General features: G+C 34.0%; 1 protein-coding gene and 1 pseudogene across 1 annotated transcript; both read left to right on the top strand.

The window, feature by feature from the left end:
- Positions 1-434: 434 nt before the first annotated feature.
- Positions 435-1,887, top strand: LOC143545732 (protein PLASTID MOVEMENT IMPAIRED 2-like; annotated as a pseudogene).
- A 14,726-nt stretch (positions 1,888-16,613) lies between these two features.
- Positions 16,614-21,120, top strand: LOC143546562 (cystathionine gamma-synthase 1, chloroplastic-like). Its single transcript, XM_077038213.1, has 11 exons — positions 16,614-17,102; positions 17,542-17,645; positions 18,536-18,609; positions 18,687-18,855; positions 19,448-19,507; positions 19,607-19,810; positions 19,895-19,981; positions 20,064-20,171; positions 20,538-20,633; positions 20,713-20,831; positions 20,902-21,120. Exons 1-11 carry the CDS (start codon positions 16,649-16,651, stop codon positions 21,023-21,025), a joined length of 1,599 nt encoding a protein of 532 aa, XP_076894328.1. The 5' UTR covers positions 16,614-16,648; the 3' UTR covers positions 21,026-21,120.
- Positions 21,121-21,622: the final 502 nt, after the last annotated feature.

The following is a 21,622-nucleotide window of genomic DNA, read 5'->3' as shown; positions in this document are numbered from 1 at the left end:
CCTTTGCGCCTTGAGTGCGCCTCTCGCCTTTGACAACTATGCCCGTTCGTTCATTTATGCCCGTGATCGTTCATTCTTTAAATCCGTTAATGTTCGTTTGTTTACGTTCATTTATGTTTTATAGTGTATGTTTATTTAAGTTCGTTCGTTTATGTTTATAAAAATATTTATTATTTGTAGGCCCTTTATAATTTAGTTGAGCTTTAATAACATTTTTGCACATGTACTTTTGATTGTTTTAGCTCAGTTGTGTTCTTTCATCCATTTTTAGCTATGTTCATGCATTTACGTCTATGAACCGTTTGATTATACTGTTAATAAATGAACACGAAGACATTAATTTTCTTAACGAACAAACACGAACAAGAAAACCTTGTTCGTTTAGTTGTTCATTTTCAATCATTCATTCGGTTAAAGTTATACAAACGAACACAAACATGCTCTGTTTGTGTCCGTTCGATTCGTTTACAAGGCTAATTTCTACACCGTTTTGACCTGACTATGGTTCCAATTTTTTTGAAGACAAGAACATGGAAGTTTCCTCAATGAACAAGGAAGATTATCGGTATGCACAAGTGGTGCAAGAAATCCAACAAATCACACGCGAATTAAGCAAGCTAAAGCTCGATATGGCACGTGTTTTGAAAGAAAAAAGACACACGGACAACATGTTCAAAGCCTCAAGTTCTAAAAAAACCACATTTTTAAACGCGGTTCAAAGAATCAAACAAGAGATCCAAGAAATAGACGAAGAACACATTCTTGTTGAACTAGCACGAATCGAAGCTATTAAAGAACACGGGCTCATTGAAGCTCAGAGAAAACAAGAAGCAAATCACTACCAAGCAAAAGTCAAAGAGATTGCCCAGCATAACAAACTCCAACAAGACCTCCAACTAACTCTTTACAATGTAAGTTTGTTATAGAACGAACTCGTACGGGCTAAAGCACCAAAAGTGGGTCCCAGTTTGTTACAAACAGTTACAGAAGAACTAGAAACCGCAAAAACCGAACTAGCCAATATTAAAGGGGAAGGGTTTAACTTCATGACATCCATGGATGTAATCAGAAACGAGCTTAAACGCGTTCGAGACGAAAAATCACCTTTTGAGAAAGAAGAAGTGAAACGAGACTTAACGATTGAAACTCTAAACAAACAGATACTAAAAGAACAGGCTAAATTAGAATCGATCACGGCGACCACAGAACAAGCCAACTCGGTTGCATCAAATCTATCAGTCACAGTCGAAAACTTGAGAAGGGAAGCCGAGATAATAAAGAAAACGAAGGAACTTATTATTAAAGAAACTGCAAATATCAAGTTGGAGATTCCTAAAACCGAGTCGGAAATAGAATTAACCAAAGAAAGATTAGAAGCCGTGATGGAAGAGCTCAAAGCCACCAAGTCAACCGAATTTACCGCGCTAGAGAATTTAAAAACAGTGATTGATTCAACCGTACGAGCTCTAGAACAGACTTCTCTAAACAGTTCAACAATAATAATCACTACTTTCGAATACGACTACTTAACGGGAAAGGCGAGCGGTGCAGAAGAGATTGCTGATAAAAAGGTTGTTGCAGCTCAGGCATGGGTGGAAGCATTAAAAGCAAATGAAAAGGAGATATTAATGAAAATAGAAATATTTAAAAAAGAAATAAGAAAGTTGGAGGGAAAATGGGGGCAAAATGAGGAAAAAGTATTGGCGTTGCCTCGGAGGTCGATGTATAAAATTGGGAGTATGACACCCGGGAGGCGGACTCGGTCGCAGAAGTTATTATCTCCTACAACGCGTCACGCGATTAGATCGGCCTCTTTCGGTAAGAGAAAGGAAAGGGCCACGGAATTTAGCGAAATCATTGGATGAGGACAATGAAATGGGTGAGTGAATTTGTTGAATATAAAGAGTTTTGTTGTGTATAGAATATAGATAAAACTTAGCAAGCTTGCTTCTATTTCCACAAACATTAATTACTACACTCATTTATTATAGACAAGTGAAATCTTAACTTGGGGTAAGAGTGGTCCTGTTGGGTATTGAATGTAACGTGTCGTTGCGGTTTGAATATATTGCGCTGGCTGCTGTCTTTGATCAGGGATGTGTGGTATCTAATAACCCGAAAGTTGAAGGTTTCGTTGCATCTGAGCCGTAGATGAACGATTGTAGATGATACTCTTCGACTCCAATATTTTTATTACTGTATTCTGAAATATGCAATTTTATTGATTTTATTAAGTGATATGAATCATTCATATGATTATGCAGTAGAAAGGAACCAACAACTTGATAATCCTTTTTATTGTTTTTGAAAAGAATTTGTGACTCCAACTTGTTGATTCATTAGGCAATATGATTATGCTTCTCAGACTCATCATATATGGGATACTGGAATCTTGTCTTCACAGGCTTCACACAAACAAGTGGTTAACTCTGCTTACTTTTCTCCTCTTTTTGGAAGCAACGTAGTGACCACATTGATTGATTGATTGATAATGAATAATGAAATCAATATGTGGGACTCTTGTGACATTCGTCAATTTTGGGTCTTGTTTGTATTCGTTTTTGTATTTGTTTATTATGTAAACTGACCCGATTTGTAAACCGAAGCTTATGTTATAATCAAAATGATGGATTTATGTTATAATATTGTTTCACACTTGTTGGGTCTTGAAAACATCCTACATTTATTTTTATTTATTTATTTTTTTTATTTTTTTTATTATTTTTTTTGTTGTTTTGTGTTTTTGTCTTGATCCATTTTGCATGAAAACTCTTGTGTCTCACACCCATATTTGACCACCAACATTACCCTATATATACACCACCTTTCCTCTTCATTTTCCCTTGCTACAACTCCAAAAAAAAAAAAAACTCTCTCAAACATCAAAGATTCAAGGTTATCTTCTTAAGTGTTCTTGAAGGTTTTTAGTTTTTCATCTTAATTAGTTTATGTAGCATTATTAATACTTGTTTATGGTTGTGCAACATATATATAATATACACCCCTTGTTTACCTTTAGTAGTTACTTCTCCGATTCCGGTCGGTAAGGTTTCGAACCTCATAAGGCAAGGCTTCATGGAGGACTTCGTGTCCTTGATATATATATATCTATATAACTTGTTCATACATATTAATCTTGCTTATTTTAGTTTGTTGGTCATGTTTACAAGTTCCATGGTTATGGATTTTTAAGAGTCTATGCTTCGGTTTAACCGTAAACAGCTCTAAACCGTAAACCGAACTTTGTTACTAGTTTTGTTAAATAATTGTTTAAACATACTTATTGTTAGATCTAAGTTTCTAAAATCATTTTTACAAATTCTATGGTTATGGGTTTGTAGAATCTTACCTCGGTCTTAACCCGAAATACGATCCGAACCGAAAACCAAACTTTTGTTTAAAGACTTTATTGTTAACTTTTGGTTGTAAAACTTAAAGTATTTTTTTTATTTGTCCATTATTATACAAGTTCTTTAGTGTTTGGACATGTGAAAACCAAACCGATTCTTACTCGCTTAAGACACACAAGTGTGTTTTTTTTAGCCATCAAGACTTGTATATTTTTTAAAATAGTTACAAATTGATTTTTAAATATTTTCTTAAGTACTTGGAAATGTTGGATCCAACTTGATCTCATAACAAAGTTTGGACCAACAAAACCGAACACTCGTTTAACGTGCGTTGTTAGTTCTAAAACAATGGAACTACATACTTGGTTAAGTCTTATTAAATTTTATTGAGTTCTCATAACATTCAATATTTTGGAAAGTTGACTTTGGGTTTGACCAATTATCAAGACCTGAACTGACAACCCGAACACTCAATAAAAAAAACCGTTTTAGTATCTTTATTCCAAAGGGACTCGCATTGTTGCATTTTACCCACCTTATTACTTAACATAGGTTGAGTAAATATTAAGGTTAAATACTTTAACCCGATTTTGAGCAAACTTACATTTTTAAAGGGTTATTATTATAAATTCTTAAATAGTTACATTTTAAAACCTTGAACTTTAATTATTTACATTTCTCAACATTTATTTTGTTTAAAGACCTTCAAGACAACCTTTCTAAATTCAAGACTTCTTTTCTTTTTAGGCATTGTGTGTTAAACTCGTCGTTCCGACAAATCTCCAAATTATCATCTTTCAAGTTTACTACTTGAAGGTGAGTACTTCATACCCCATTTTCCATCTTTTATTTTGGGGGTGACATTTCATACTTATTCAACAAAATGCTTTATATTTGAATCTTAAACCACAAACGTAGTTGTATACTTTACCTAAATAATTGCTCAATTTGGTGTTCTATGCTTATATGCCTATGTGTTTATAGCTTTTGGTTGGTGGAACCACAAAATCCTAGACTATTTGGCATCCCCTTATAGCAAAGTGTCGTTAACGTAATGCAATTAACGATAACTATAAAATCCTATACTATTTGGTATCCCCTTATAGCTAGGTATCGCTAATGTGTTTAGCGATATCTATTTGTCCAAATTACCACTTTTATTTATCGTTTCGTATGCAAGTTTTGTGGCTATCTTTATTATATACTAATATGATTAAATTTATGAATTGCTCACCAACATTTGTGTTGACAAACTTTATTTTATGAAATGTTGCAGGTTTACATCTTGGTTGATTTATGATTGTGAAGAAAATGACATCAAAAACCTTAGGATATTAGTAAAAATGAACAATATCAAATTTGCCATATTTTGTGATATCTTGTTTATGGTTATTTTATGGATAATTGTTATGTGACATTTTCGATGTTGTGAAATGAAATAAGTTTATTAAATACTGTCACTTTAATTCGTGTCATGTGTTTATGGACAATCGTTACACCTCGGCATGTTCCGCCGCCTTTGATCGGGGTGTGACAACTCTTATCTTTGGCCACTTGCATTTTGTAATTCTAATCATTATTATTAGACTTGATAATTTGATATATTCAAAAGTTTGTTTGATTAATTCGAGTATAACGAACTGGATAAGCGAATCAGTCTTGTTTCATTTATATGCATATGCATACACAAACCTTGTTATTTGCTGGTAATTATGAGAACCCATAATTTACATGCATCAGTACACTTAACCTTGTTATTTGCTGGTAATTATGAGAACCCATTATGGATAAGCTCACGTGACCAGTCATTACCATGCTAACCAATGGAATCAGGTAAATTGCAACTTGTTCAAGGTAGATGACGATGTTATGATAAGAAACCGGTAGAAGAAAGATTTGAACCTAAGACATTTACTAGACAGAAAGGAGTCACTTATAATTGCACCATCAATTGACCGTTATATGTAAGGATTCGATTTGTTGCTCGGAAATCAAGATTTAAACAAAAAATCTTAAGGAGCGAAATCTATGGTGGATGTGAGAACTGAAGTTATGCGAAAACTATTGACAAGACAGAGATTAATGTGAGAATTGTGTGTGACACACCATATATGCGAAACTGTTGTTTAGTATAAATAAATAGGTTCTTGTTTCTCATTTGTAGAGGTTGTTCAATTGGTGATTTTGTCTGTATTTATCATATCTTGTAATTTACCTGAATATCAATGAAGAAAGCTTTGTATTCCGGTTTAGTACCTAAACTGCATAGATGGGTGTCATGGGTAAAAAAAATTATTAATGCTTAAGTCATGGGTGTGGATCCACATGAACTGTTTATGTAATAATTATATTCATGAATTAAACTGCATAGATGTTAATATGCTTGTTTTTTTGGGTTAATCAAACCATGTCAACTAATTACTAACCCAAACACATTTCTAGTTTAACTTTATCCAAGCTCAAGGGAACAAGCAAGCCATTCGAGCTTGATCTTGTAAACGAGCACCTCGAGCTAAAAAAATTAGTAAATTGCAAATATTGCCAAGAACTAGGTAAGTATCGAGCTTCATTTACAGTGGTTATGATTAATAACTATTAGATTTTTATTTTTTTAAAGCAATTCGTAATATACTCTTAAATCCACTTAACGTGTCTCTGGCGTGATTTGAGCCCTCAGACCTATGAGGGAGGAAACACTTATTACACCCCAAGTTCCATTGGATATTAGTCTTGATGGTTTAATGCAACTTTAGTTTGTACTAGAACAATTGTTACGCTCTAGCAATGGCGAAGCTTAGTTAGGGCGGGGGGTCCCCCCTCCTCGTTTTTCGCGTAGTAGTGTAAATTTATTCGTTTTCGTCCGGAATTTTTTATACGTAGTGTAAATTTAGGCGTTTTTGGCCGAAAATTTGAGTCCGGCCGCCCATCGTTTGTGAATTTTTGTATACATTTTGAGTCCCCCCCCTGTGTCTTAGTCCAAGCTTCGCCACTGCGCTCTAGTCGGATTTAATACAAACAAACTTTATTCCCATACGTGTAAACGATGCACACGTTGTTCATTCGGTCCATGCTTATTTATATATTAACAATTTTGGGACTTTGTGTATCATAGATTGTAAACATTGCTTCATCATTTGTACACCACTATCCATTCTCTATTTTGTTTTTTACATATTTAGAAGCCCAAGTATGATTGAAAGCAAAGAGTTCAATTGGTGTGGTGGAATAGTTGTTGGGTGTGAAAACATAGGTCTCAAATTCAAATCTTAAATGTTTGGTTTTGTAATTTTCAAATATAAATGTTCAAATAACTTTGTTTTTACACATATATATATACACTTTTAAATAACTTTTTAAACAAAGAGCAATATATTTGCTTAAATAACTTTATGTTTGCATATATACACTTGCAAGTGAATTTTTAAACAAAGAATTTAACTGGTGCACGTTGTGTAATAGTTGTCTGATGTGAAGTCATAGATCTCTTCAACACTTAAATTGGCCTTTTTATGCTTTATTTTAATAAATATAAGTGTTCACATAGTTATATTTAGTTTTAAAAAAAACATCTTCATATGCAGCCAACAAATAATTTGTCGCTAACCTTTTATAATCAAAGGAAAACAAAAAACTTACACTTGCGGCTGGTGAACCAACTAGTTAAACCATATATGTCGGGTAACCTCGATGAAGTGCGAATTTTAAAACTTACAAAAATTATAAATAATAAATCACATACGACTTATTGTTAGTTTGTATTTTATTCGCTCTAGAAGTGACATGTTTAAAGCATAAACATGTTTAAGAGGTTGAATTCAGTGGTTATCAAGTTCAATTTTAAGCTGATCAATTGGGTGTCTAGGAAAGTGGGCATTATGGTTTGGTGGGAAGAATTAGTAAGGCTTCCAACACAGGTTGTGCTCGAGGCAAGGAATGCTGGTAATCGGTTCCTAGCCCGATGTGTGATGTATTTAAGGAAACTGTGTAACACATGTTCTTTTCTTGTGGTGCTGCCCAATCCCTTTGGCAGACGGTTTTCATGTGGTGCAAAATTCCCTCCATTTATGCCTTCAGGTTTCGAGCTATTTTAGAATCTCATAAGTTTTTGAGGGTTTCAAATAAGCGGCTAAGGTAGTTCATGCGATAATTCATACCGCTTAAGGGGTTTTATGGAAGGCTCGCAATGCATTGTTGTTTGAAAGTAGGGTTGTAAATGAACCGACCAAACATGAACAAGGCCTTGTTCATTTTCGTTCTTTAAGAAAATAATGTGTTTACGAACGGTTCAGAAAACTTACCGAATGAGATTTTATGTTCGTGTTTGTTCATTAAGGAAATTAATGTGTTCACGAACGGTTCACGAGCACAAACGAACACAAATAAAATCGGCAGAGTCTAGAGATTGAGACCGATGTATTCATCAAAGTGAATAATGAAAACCTGTAAACGAATCGAATGAACATGAACAAGGGCATGCTCGTGTTCATTCATTTAACTTTAAACGAACACAGACACTTAATCGAACAAATATATATGTTCGTGTTCGTTTATTTAAAAATGGACATTTGTGTTCGTTTGTTTAATTCTAAACGAACATATCTAGTGGCGGATGCACCATATATAGAGGGGTAACGTTTTACCGGTAGTGTAAAAAAGAAAAAAATTTGGTCGGTTTTCGTGTTTCGTTACCCCTGAACAAAAAATAACATTACCCCTGTGTATTTTAAGCCCAACCAATTAATACTTAAACCCAACAAAAGCCCAAGCCCAAACCAAAAACCCCAATAACCCAAATAATACAATAATAAAAAAGAAGCAAACCTCAGACCTGATACTCTGCTAGGGATGAGCAAAATCGGTATTGGTATCGATTAGTACCAGTAGCGAACCGGTACCGGTACCGAATCGGTACCAAAGTTTTGAGTTTTTGTGACCGGTACGGTACCGTTATTTACCGAAATTTACCTTAAATACCGGTAACGTCCCGGTACTGTACCGGCACCGGTACCGAACCGAACATTTCGCTACCGGTACCAAAATTTTATGATTTTCGGGATCGGGATTTTCGGTACCGGTTGGTACCGGTACGATACCGAGCTCATCTTTATACTCTGCTCAACCTCTGAGCCTCACGACACCGTAACCAGCCACCACCACGACACCTCCACCTCTAGCCGCCTACCTCCAGTCTGCCACCAGCCACTCCATCTCCGGCCTCTCCATCTTTCCGATAAGATTTATTGTATTTAGGAATTTAGAGTCATGTTTAAATTGGAATTAATTTGGGATTTAGGGTTTATGTTTAAATTGGAATTGATTAGGTATTTAGGGTTATGTTTAAATTGGAATTAATTAGGGATTTAGCCTTTAGCTTTATGTGTAAATTGGAATTGATATTAAGTTTTTGGTTAAAATTTTGTTTAGGGAACTTTGAAGATGAGTAAACAACCTCTTATTAGCAACCTTTTTAAACGTCAAAGAAAAAAAATGATGACATCAGTTCATCACCAAATTTAAATATTCCAACTTCAAGTTCAAACATGTGCGACTCATTTATTTTCTTATTTAATTAAATATTGTGTTTATCAATATTTTTGTTAAGTAAACTTTAAAACTACTCATTAACAATATGCGTTTGATCTGATTGAAAGATATCAATAAAATCATTGAGTTAGTAAGTTAATAAGTTTGAATAATTTTACAATATCATTAAGCAAACAAGTTTAGGTTATTTTGATGCGACGCATTATAAACCAACTTGTTTTGATCCGCCATTGCAAATAGATTAACCGGGTGCCGGTACGCTTGTAACACGAAGGCGAGCCCGGGATGCGCCAAGCGCGTAACCAGACACCTACACAAGCAAAACGCATTACTGGGCTTCGCTACGCGCGAAACGCGCAATCAGGCCCCATAAAAGCGAAACTGGTAAACATTTTTTTTCTTAATGTACGGTTAAAAAAAATTTTCCGCTACCCCTGAAATTATTTTCTAGATCCGCCACTAAACATAACTGAACAAAGATAAACGAACATGTATGCACAAACGTATGAACACAAATATGAACGAACTTAAATGAAAACACTTAAGTTAACACAAATTAACAGATATAACCTTTAAGCAGATGACCTATCCAGATATTATTATTATTATTATTATTATAATAATGGTATCATTCGTTTGTCTCAACCAATCACGATGTAGGGCACACATACAAGTTGTATGTTCATGTCAACACATTAAAGTTCATAAAATCATATAAACACTCATCACATCCCCCACATAAATGACAAGTACAATCTAGTGATAACCAAGAGGCAAGAGCTTCCGATCAAACTTTACACTAGAATGCTTGCAGTCGCATCAACCTTTATGTCAATATATTTTTCATTAGTTGGTAAGCTTTTTTAATAAAACAGCTTTCCTTGTAAATTTAAAATATATATATATTTAGCATACCTTTAATTATATTTTAAAAATAAAATAATTCATATTTGCATGACTTTTCTTTTAGTAAGGACAAAAAAAGCTTAAAAACGAAAAGAGGATTGCTCACGAAGAGCAAGAAACTAGAAACCCGTTAAAAAAATGAAGAAAACAACTGGATAATAAAACAAGCTACACACTATAACGGAAGATTAATAAAGCTAAACTTGACTCATTTCTCCCAGTCTAGTGTCGCCCATTTGCTCCTATGGTTTACCCACAAGAAGGGCGTGGATTTAATTTCGTTTATCACCTTGGTCATTTGAAAGGGTATACTATTGAAGATAAAGTCATTCATTGATTTCCAATCATCCAACAAGTTACTACCGAGATAGCTTTAACCACCATACATTCTTCCTTATTCTTCATGGTTTTACTAGCGAGATCAAACCCGTGCGCTATGGCAACATAATTTTTTCCAGTTTCGATGTATTTGTTATAGCAAACGAAAAAGAAAATCAAAAAATATAATTTTAGTATAAGAAAAGGAATATCGAAACATGTTTGTTCCGTTGTTTTTTATCATGCAACATCCAAACTCATGCTACCAAACTCCAACACTGTGGCGGTTACCAAATGAATAATAAACTCAAAATGTGTTTGATTAATTGATTAGTTAAATATATGTGTTAATTATAAGAAGAATAAGAAAAAGAAAAAACATTTGTTTGTAGTTTTGTTCTATTAGGCAAACTCCATCCACTATCTTAAAGAGAGATTATTAGTGAAGTTAGTATAAATTGTAACTAAAATCAAATGTCATGGTTTAATTCGTCAGAAGTTTGTATTTTTGGACTGAATGAGCGAAGATACATCATATTTTATTAAACGACGAATTTCCATTATCTGATAGACTTGAATACAAGACATCCTAGTTATTTAATATTTTAATAAGGACCTTTGTCATTTAGCCACCAACCTCATTACTCTAAGATAAGGCATATAAACCAAAATAGCAATTTGTCTAAAAAAAAAACGATGTCGACATAAAATGATTAAAATCTACAAGTTAGGACCAAATTGATCGGAGCAAATTTAATTTGTGGGTGTGACGCGGATCCAAATTTAGTAGGTCCACAGCCCCAACTTGTAGTGGCAAGTAATTGGTACATTCCCTTGGATCCTTTCTTCCTTAGGCATAAATATATATTGGCAAGATGCAAATTTAATATTTAATAAACAATTAAATGAAATTTTTTATATAAATCTGTATATGTTTTATATACCAAACAGAAGACTATAACTTTATTTATTATGGGAAAAATAACTTTGTATTATGAATCAAGAGAGGAAAGGTTACCAAAATTTAAAAAACATAGGAAAATTGGATTTTAATGACCCAAATTATAATCAAATGGTCGAAGAGAATTAATACCAATGATTTGATAAATAGCAATCTTAACTTTCATTTTCCTTACCAAGGATAATCCAAATAGCATAATGATTATAAATTTAGAATTGATTTGTATTTGATTTCTACTCGATTTTCGGTTGTATGCTTCCCCATTTAGTTCATAATCATCATTATGAGGAAAATCGAGTTAATCAAAGGGAACCGGTGTCGATTTTGTTACTGGTATTGCCCATGAAAGTAAAAGTTGTGAATGCTTGTAACCAAATTGATAGTTGATACCACTTATTTATAAATTACATGTTTATGTACATATGTTTAGTTTTTCAAGAAATGAATGTGTTTAAACTGTAGATGAAAATCTATTATGATAGCTAATATGACTTATTCATATGCTTTTGAAAGTAAATCCATGATGCATATCTAATATCTAATGACTATATAAACTTTAAGAAAAGCAAAACCTTATTTTAATCAACTAATAATACAAAATGTTATGTCGAGGACACTCACTCATCACTTAGTAACCCCAGCATCCCATGCCGACCCTTAGGATTTAGCAATTTTATTATTTAAACAAAAGCCATATTTTTATTGGATTTTAGGGTGGATAAGGATGCCTATAGTTGTCATAATGTGTGTAAATTGGTAAAGAGTTAATTACACAAGCAGTCAACAAATAGTCATGTTGTTTTATGGAATATAACGTGTTCATGTACTAATGTTTAAAAGTAATAATTTAGGGTTTTGTGTTTTCCTTTTATAGCAGCATTGGGTACTAAGGCTAACGACCATTAATATTAACGGACTGCCTCGTCATGTGTCATTTGTAAAGAATAGTCTCTCTCTCTCTCTGAATAGAGTGTTCATCAGTTATTACAGAACCGATACCATCTAAATATCAGTAACGAAATCGGTATTTAATTTAATGATTTCAATACAAATCTTTTCGATATTTTTCACTACTAGTACCGAGTCAGTTCCATATGCCTCAAATCTTTATTTTATGTTTTATGCATCCGATAGTCATATATTAAATCACAATGTATATACTTCAGGTTTTGTTTTCTTCTCATTTATGTTCCATTTTATCACATGCAAACAAACACATATAACAGCATCTACACTTTAATAATGTTTCTAGCTCGTCTTTTACATGCTTGATTTATTAAAATTCTATAATAATTTTAATGTAGTATTTAAAATTAAAAAAATTTAATATATTAAGAGAAAAACATAAAAAACACTATTATTATTAAATATAATATCTAATAGAAATAAAATCTGCAAAGACCACAAATTAATATATATGAATTTTTTTTATATCTATCTATACTCTCTAATAAACACCTATAATATTTTGTCATTTGTCACTTTCACATTAACGATTAATCCTCGTCATTTAAAACCAACAAACCCTTAAAATCATTCATTACAAATTATTTGTTAACGAATAACTATTAAATATACTAGTTTTAAGAGCAAAAATAACTAAATAGATATAACAATTTAACTTAAATTGTTTTAAAGATATCTATTATCGGAAGTCTTAAACTTATAAAACTTATTTTTGATAAATGTTTTCAAAAGTTATATACAAATCAATTTAAGGGATTTGATTTTGAAATCCCACTAATTAGGATTTATGATAAACAAGGTAAACTAACTAATACAACATCAAATGTACAAAATTTCTTTTACTAATTTGTGATTTTTACAATAGTGTTTACTTTTTTACTTTTATAATTATAATATAAAATGTACAACTAGTTAATAATATATGATAATTTTATTGTTTATTGTATTTTATTTATGTTTAGCATTTTCTATTAACTTCATTGTTTGTATGTTATTTTTTTTTTTTATAAAAACATGTGTGATATGCTAACAAAAACAACAAATTTAGTAACTTATTATTGTACTAGGTTAGAAATTCGTGTTGTGTATTACACGGGTTGAATGAAAAAATATTAAATTATTAAATAGTTAATAGAAGTAGTAATAGATGTCTCAAAATTAAAATTATATAACTCAAATACAACTTCTAAAAGTTATAAGGTGATAAAGTATACATTCACATCATTAACTCTACATTCCCATTTCACCCATCTTTAACGCCCCATTTCAACCAAGGAAATACTTTAGCACCCTAAACGCCCATTTTTACATTTAATGCTCCACTCACATATCCCTCTTTCACGATCGTTAACACATTAACCTGTCCACGTTTTAAAAACCCTTAATGTTTGGCCAGAGTGGTGTTAAAGCGTCTTAACGAATCCACATAAACTTTAACGCCCTTGGCAGCAACATCTCACGCCACAAAAGTTATAGTGTAAAATTTAATTACCACATCCTTTTCTTTTGGAACCAGAAAGGAAATTTGGGTTTCCGAGTCAATTATATAGTCAAGAAAATGAAGAGGTCGATAGGGATTGAAAAGAAATATAGCAAGGGAATTGGAAAATAAGGAATTGCATTAGTGCAAACATGAAGTATATAAAAGTATGTTAACATATCGTGTTGATAAATGGAATTTCTATTGGATGCCTTGGGTACGTTTTCTATTCACCCCCTGAAAGAAGTATAGGAAAGAACCTTGTTTGCTGCAAATAGTGATATGCGTTCTTTGAATAGAATAGATCCCAACATAAGTTAATTCTTTGAATGGAGAGCAGATTTAGGTAAAATCCCCGTAAGAGAAGTGTTAGAAAGGTGGATGTGAAGATGTCAGACAACAAGTTCGTTAGCTGGGGAATTATTTCAGAATCAATAAATCATCTTCTTATATTGTGTAGCTTTGCAAAACTGCAGATTTGATGGGAAACAACGAAAGATATGCTAAATCTGCTCCCCGTGACGACGAAATTATGGGGAAATAAGTTTTACAGGAGAACTTTTTACAATGAATTGTTTTAGCAATAATTTGGTTCATCTAAAAAATAAGTAACAAGAATTAAATAACGTTTTTAGCGGTACAAAAAGCTCTCCAATAATAGCAAGGCGAATACTGTTGTAACACGCTAGACAATTCGTACATAGGGCATAGACATAAGAGATTCTTGGTATTAGATTGATAGTTTAAGAGATTCAGGCATCCCTAAATGCCCATACTTAAACTGTGAATGAGAGCAAAAGCAGGAATGCCAATATGGGTAGTTGCAGACTGCAAGTAAAAAGGTCAAGGTTTTAAAATTCTTAAGTTATGTAGGAATAACTTTTCTTTGATTACTTAACCATTCTATTTGGTGGGTAGAATACTAAAATGACTTGTTGCAGGAGATGTTTAGGGGGCATGCGAAATAAAGTAAACAACTAACTACACTTTATCAACGTCTTTAGCAGTTTACAGTTACCATATTCTGAATTATAACATGGGATAATCATATAAACGTGGTATCTTATAAGTAGGTATAGTTAATATTATGCTTGAACGCCAAATAGACTAACTAATTATGAAGGTACCCATATCACTTAGCTACTTAGAAGTTAAGATGTAAAAATTTGTTTTGCCAAAGTTATGTGAGGCAGGGTGTTACAACATGTATCAGCACCACCCATGTGTCGTTTGGGATGGCGGGATAAACCTCATCAAGGATGGTGAGTCTCCAAGGATCTGTTTAGTATGAGGTAATGGAATTGATGATGGAATAGAATGGACGTGGTAATGGAATGGACAAAGGAATGAAATGTGTTATTACCATTCTAATAAGATGTTTGGTTACTACATGTAAATGCAATAAATGATTTCTTTGTGTTGTTTGGTAGGTAGGAAAAAAAGAAAAAATAAAACTAAAATGGTAGTGAGTGGCGGTGGTGGTGGGAGGTATGTGGTGGTCGTGGCATTGGTGGGCAGTGATGGTGGTTGGTGGTGGCGGGTGGTGGTGGGGCGACGTGAGATAATGGTGGTTGGAGGTGGGTGGTGGTGGTGGTAGGCGGTGGTGGCAGTGGCGGTGGTAGGTAGCGGTGACGGTGGGCGGCGGGTGGTGGTGGTGGTGGTGGTGAGGGGCGTGAGCGATGGTTGATGGTGGTGGCAGATAGGTGGCGATGGTGGGCGGCTGACACTGATGGCAACGGTTGGTGGCGGTAATAGCGGTGGTGGACGACAATGGTGGTGTTTGGTGGCGACGGTTGTGGTGGTTGGTGGTGGTGGTGGGTGTTGATGGTGGTGGGTGGTGGTGTTGGGAGGGTGGTGGAGGTGATGTAGGATGAAGGAGGGAATGAAATGAAAAAAAAACATGGGGTATGGATGGAATGAAATTGGGGTATTTTAGAGGGAATGAAATTGACTAGGTAATGGGTCATTCTATTCCTTTGATCAACCAAACACACTTTTCTCCATTCCCTCACAATGAGTCATTCCATTTCGCCCTTCATTCTTGCATACCAAACAATACCCAAGGGTGTTCAAAGGGACATCTTAGGCAAATTCCACATCTCTGAGTGGGATAGTGAGGCAAACTTTATCGAGGACACTTTTACGAACCTCATAATCCCTTTCTATCTTATAGACGAATTGATAAAATGGAGCGGAATTTGGAAGATGCCATTTAAAAAATACTTAGAGCATTCCCAACCTATTTCCTACCATATATTATATAATTACACTAAAAATCACTGTATTTTCTCTCTCATGTTCAGTTAAATAAAATTTTTATACATTTATCATTATATATTTTCTCTCATCTACTCACATCCACTTTCAGAAAATATTAAAAGATTATACGTTATGAACAGTGAAACCCTAAATTTAACTTCCTGATATAACATTTTCTTTCTCATATACTCACAACCACTCATAGCCATATCATATAATTTGCAAATATTTCTCACGTATTTTTAGGGAATTGATTGAGAATGTTCTTATAGCCTGTTAATTAAACCTGATTGAATCTCATTCATTCGAGCCGGGGGTCTCACTGGAAGCAGCCTCTCTATTCCTATGGAGTAGAGGTAAGGTTGTCTACATCTTACCCTCCGCAGACCCTACCATAGCTTTTCTATTGGTGGGATACACCGAGTACGATGACGATGATGAATCTCATTCATAATCCCTTCCTATTAAACCTCGTTTAACTTCAAGTTCGACCTTAAGCTAAGCCAAACTGTCTCGTTTACATTCGAGCTCGAGTTCAAATCTACACTGACTCGACTCGACTCGGCTCGGTTACGCCCTGATACAAAATGAAAGTTGATGAAAAATAAAAAAGAGATAATAAAAAGAGAGAAAAGTTGGCTGTTGACCCAATAATAATAATGGCCCCTTTCGGCGTCGATCCATGGAATCTGTTCATTATTATTATTATTATTATTATTATTATTATTATTATTATTGCCTATAAAAACAGCCCCCCCCCCCCCCCCCTCCTAAATATAATTCAATTCATTTCATTTCATTTCATTTCAGATCATATCATCCACTGAGATTCATTGCAGCAGTCTAACCTCTCTCCCAATTAACATGGCCATGTCCAGCTGCACACCTAGGGTTTCATTTCCTTTCGAATGCCGTTCCGATTCCGGCATCTCCGGCGCCATTCCCCGCCCTGACGACGCCCGTTTCTCCGGCAAACAACCGTTCGGCATGTCCTCTTTGATCCTCAGGTTCCCGTCGAATTTCGTCCGACAGCTCAGCAACAAGGCCAGAAGGAACTGCAGCAACATCGGTGTTGCTCAGATTGTTGCCGCCTCATGGTCCAACAACCAGCCTCCTCTTTCGGCGGCGGCGGTTGATGCCGCCGTCTCCGTCCCCATCGCTGCGGGTGAAGACGTTGTTGTGGATAATAATATTATTATTAATAATAACAACAATATTGATAGCAAATTTGTACAGTTTGAGTCTGTGGATAATAATAATAATATTATTCATGAGGCTTCTTTTTTGAACGGTGATGGTAGCGTTGCAATTCATGCTGGTATGTATGTTTGCTTCTTTATCTCAACACTTAGATCTGTTTATTGTTGTGTAGTGTAGCTATCGGATATCGGTTATTTTAATATCATGCTGAATTTATACATCTAGCAGTTTAATACTAACAATTTACTACAGTCTCCTACCATTAACTAACTAATCTTTTGCAACTTACAAAACACTAACAATTGTAACAAGTAGGAACTAACTAAGACTTAAAAAACTGATATCGGGAAAATCGGTGATATATTATCGATCAAGTATCATCGTTGATATATCGATCAAGTATCAGTCAATATCTCGGTACTGGTATTCTGCTAGAGGTTCGATAACTGCTATAGCACCGATATCGACTGAATAGTATTTTAGTTATTATGTGATCTGCTAATTCAATTGCAATTTGTGTTTATGATACTGAATGAAACATGATCTGATATTGTTAGGTGAAAGATTGGGTAGGGGCATTGTTACTGATGCAATAACTACACCTGTGGTTAATACATCTGCATATTTTTTCAAGAAAACTATTGACCTCATTGATTTCAAGGTATACACTACACCAAGTTTTTTCTTTTAAAATATTATATATAATTTTATTTCAAGATCTTTTTAGTTGTCAAGCACTCAAGCCTTAATTTTTATGTTGTATGCTAATTTAGTGAGTGAGTTTTGATTAAGCTGGATTAAGATAACTTTGTTGTCCCTGAAATCTGAATTTGACTTTATGCATTTGATTATTCATGTCACATTACTTTTCTTATATTACCCCCCCCCCCCCCCAAAAAAAAAGGTGTAATTACAAAAACATATTTACCATTTTGGTGTGCTTTGAAAAGTATTTACCAAAATGGTGTAGTTTAAGATATTTAAATACCTTATTAATGTTTTTCATCAATCAGTGTCTCCCTTTGTTAATAAACAATCCCCAATTAATTACCTGAAAAAAAACAAAAAAAAAGCATTTTTTTTTGCTGTTTCATAGCGGCATCCATGAATAATTGGTCAAGTTTCTCACACTCACCGCAAGGCTAACAACAAATGGTTGATTCACAATCATCAAAGCATTCTCCGGTGCCTGAGATGCTATCGGAGTTGAAGATATTAGTTATCAACCATGAATGATTGTGAATCAACCATTTGTTGCTGGCATTGCGGTTCAAGTGAGAAACTTAACCAGTTATTCATGGTTGCCGCCATGAAAACAGGAAAAAAAAAAGATGTTTTTTTTTTGTTATATTTTCAGGTAATTAATAGAGGATTGCTGTTGATGAAAAATATTAATTAATAAAGAATATAAGTATCTTAAACTACACCATTTTCGTAAATACTTTTCAAAGTACTCCAAAATGGTAAATATTTTTTGTAACCACACCTTTATTGGAAAAAAAACTCATTATTGTAGTAAGTTAATATTTTGAATCATTGATCTTTGACCAGGAAAAACGTAGCATTAGCTTTGAGTATGGGCGATATGGGAATCCTACTACTGAGGTTTTGGAGAACAAGATAAGGTATTATTATTATTATCATCCCATTGATCAAATTTTATGCTATTGAGCGAAAACTATAACCATGATTTGTGAAACAGTCAGCTTGAGGGATCTGAGTCAACCTTGATATTGGCTTCTGGAATGTGTGCAAGCACTGTTATGATGCTAGCCCTTGTTCCAGCTGGCGGCCACATCATCACTACCACTGATTGTTACAGAAAAACTAGGATTTTCATTGAGACGTTTCTTCCCAAGATGGGGATCACGGTACGGCACGCGATCCATGTTTATTCTTAGACAAAATGACTGAAAATGTACTTTACATTTATATAAAGTTACAGGTTTCATTCTTCATTTTCAGTTACCTTTCTAAAGTGACAATTCTACCCTTATCCTTTAAAGAACCAAAATGTGTAATTTTTATAATTGTTTTCGCTTTTCGTTTTCATTTCCTTTGATCGTTTTCTCTTTTACATAAATGAAAAGAACAATTATGATAAATACAGATTTGGTCCTTTAGGGGCAAAGGTAAACTTGCCATTCTCAAAAAGTAACTAAAGTTATTAACAGCAGTAAGTGTGAAGGACGCTCTTTTTAACATAAAGGATCCTTCAGGGGCAAAGGTAAACTTTTCATTCTCAAAGTAAACTAAAGTTTTTAACAGCAGTAAGTGTGAAGGACATACTTTTTTAACAAAGTGTTAACATAAAGGATGTTCAGCGTGATTTTTAAGTTGAAAGATGAAACCTGCAATTTTATGTAAACGTTGATGTTTTGTAGTTGTCTTTTTCTTATTATTATACACTTCTATACTATAGCTGTAAATTGCTTAAATGGACTTATTTTTCTTGAAATGCAGGCTACAGTTATTGACCCTGCCGATATTGCTGGACTTGAACATGCACTTGATAACCACAAAGTCAGTATTAAAATATTAATACAACTTTGATTCAATCTTTATATCTGCTGTGTGTTTGATTAAAAAGGTGTTAATGTATAACATGGTTTAATATTTTAGGTTAGTCTTTTCTTCACTGAGTCACCAACGAACCCGTTTCTAAGATGTGTTGACATTGAGTTAGTATCAAAGATGTGCCATGCTAAAGGAGCTGTGGTTTGCATTGATGGAACATTTGCTACACCTTTAAACCAGAAGGCACTTGCACTCGGTGCTGACATCATTCTACACTCTGCAACTAAATATCTCGGTGGTCACAATGATGTAAGCGTTTATTTTATAACTAATCTAATTTTTACTAGCATCAAGAAGACAATAATAATCTAGCATTTGCTTTTTGTTGTTTAGGTGCTTGCAGGCTGCATTAGTGGTTCTACTGAAATAGTATCACAAGTTCGTAATGTGCATCATGTGTTAGGTGGCACTCTTAATCCTGTAAGTATCGTGCTTATCTGGTTTTTTGTTACTAATACCATCTTGTTTGATATTAAATTTGAATATATATGTGATATGTCAGAATGCGGCGTATCTAATCATTCGAGGCATGAAAACGCTGAAGCTACGTGTACAGCAGCAGAATTCCACTGCGCAGAGGATGGCCGGACTTTTAGAGGCACATCCTAAGGTACTTAAGTTGGAATTCATAATATGACATTTTACCCTTTTTTTAAAAAAACTTTACATATTCCACCCATTTTTACCCTTAAAACATTTTATATATTTACTCATTAATAGTATTTTTCTCAAAATATGAGATAAATAGTCACAAGCTACAAAATAAGACGTCTCAGAGGCTTTTGTGCGTTAGTAATACATTTGAAGAAAACTTTGACTCATTCAGCCAGTTTGACTTTTACATGATATTCGATTGCCTGATTTATTGGTTAGAGTTAAAGCATAACCAGATTCAACTTATTTATAAATAATTATTTATAAATAAAACGGATGTAACATGATCTAATGATGAGAATTTTTAATGATAATTTTACAGGTGAAACGTGTCTATTATCCAGGCTTGAAAAGTCATCCCGAGCATGAACTTGCAAAGAAACAGATGACTGGTTTTGGTGGTGTTGTCAGCTTTGAGGTCAACTCTAGTCTTTATTGCTTTCTGTTTAACCTTGCTGCTTTCTGAAGTTAGTTAACCGTTTTTGTGTTACTTATAGGTTGATGGCGACTTAGAGACCACCATTAAGTTTGTTGATTCTCTAAAGATTCCATATATTGCACCATCTTTTGGTGGCTGTGAAAGCATTGTGGACCAGCCAGCCATTATGTCTTACTGGTCAGTTTTTTGTCATATTCTATTGAATTTGTGTAACAGTGTTTAATTTGGATATTGTTCTTGTGAACAGGGATCTTAGCCAATCAAAGAGGGCTAAATATGGGATATTGGATAATCTGGTTCGCTTCAGCTTCGGTGTGGAAGACTATGAGGATCTGGAAGCTGATGTTCTTCAGGCTTTGGAGAAGATATGATTCACCTGTGTGTTTTTTTCTTGTTGTTTTATGATTTGGTGTTAAATGTGGTTTATTGGATCATGATCATGATTGTTTGTAGTTGAACACTTATTGAGTGAATAAGTTTCTGGCTGAAAATTGACATTTCAAAAACCATCAAAGTCCGACCCATTATTTCAAAAAAAGAAAAAAAAAAGGAGGTTGGTCTTTTATTGTCAACAATAATAGTTTTAAAGTTGAGATAGCGAATGTTAATCAAGAAGTTCAGGTAACCTTTGCAATCTTCTTTCTAAGATTGATTGAAGCCACCATTTTCTGTCTAATGGAACTAGAGGCCACTATTTCGACTTCTCTAATGGGGTAGAGGTTACCAAAGGCTTATCCCATGTAGCTACTAACACTTAAAACTTGTAATATTAGTGTGTAAGAGGATGTTTAAAGTTTTGGAAGTTAAATATAATGAAACATCAATTTTCTTAAAGTGAGCCTCCATGGTTGTTCTCGCAATCGATCCACGATCAACCATGCTCGTTTTGTCAATATTTTACCTCCTAAAACATGAAAATTTCAAGTATCTCAAGCATATTATGAGATTAGTTGACCCAGAAATAACAT

Source organism: Bidens hawaiensis, unplaced genomic scaffold (assembly GCF_021521415.1).
Source record: "Bidens hawaiensis isolate Kalapana, Puna unplaced genomic scaffold, B.hawaiensis_p1.1 tig00000904_1, whole genome shotgun sequence".
Classification (NCBI taxonomy): domain Eukaryota; kingdom Viridiplantae; phylum Streptophyta; class Magnoliopsida; order Asterales; family Asteraceae; genus Bidens; species Bidens hawaiensis.
Note: the sequence above shows the minus strand (reverse complement) of the source record. Positions and strands in the feature narration are given on the sequence as shown.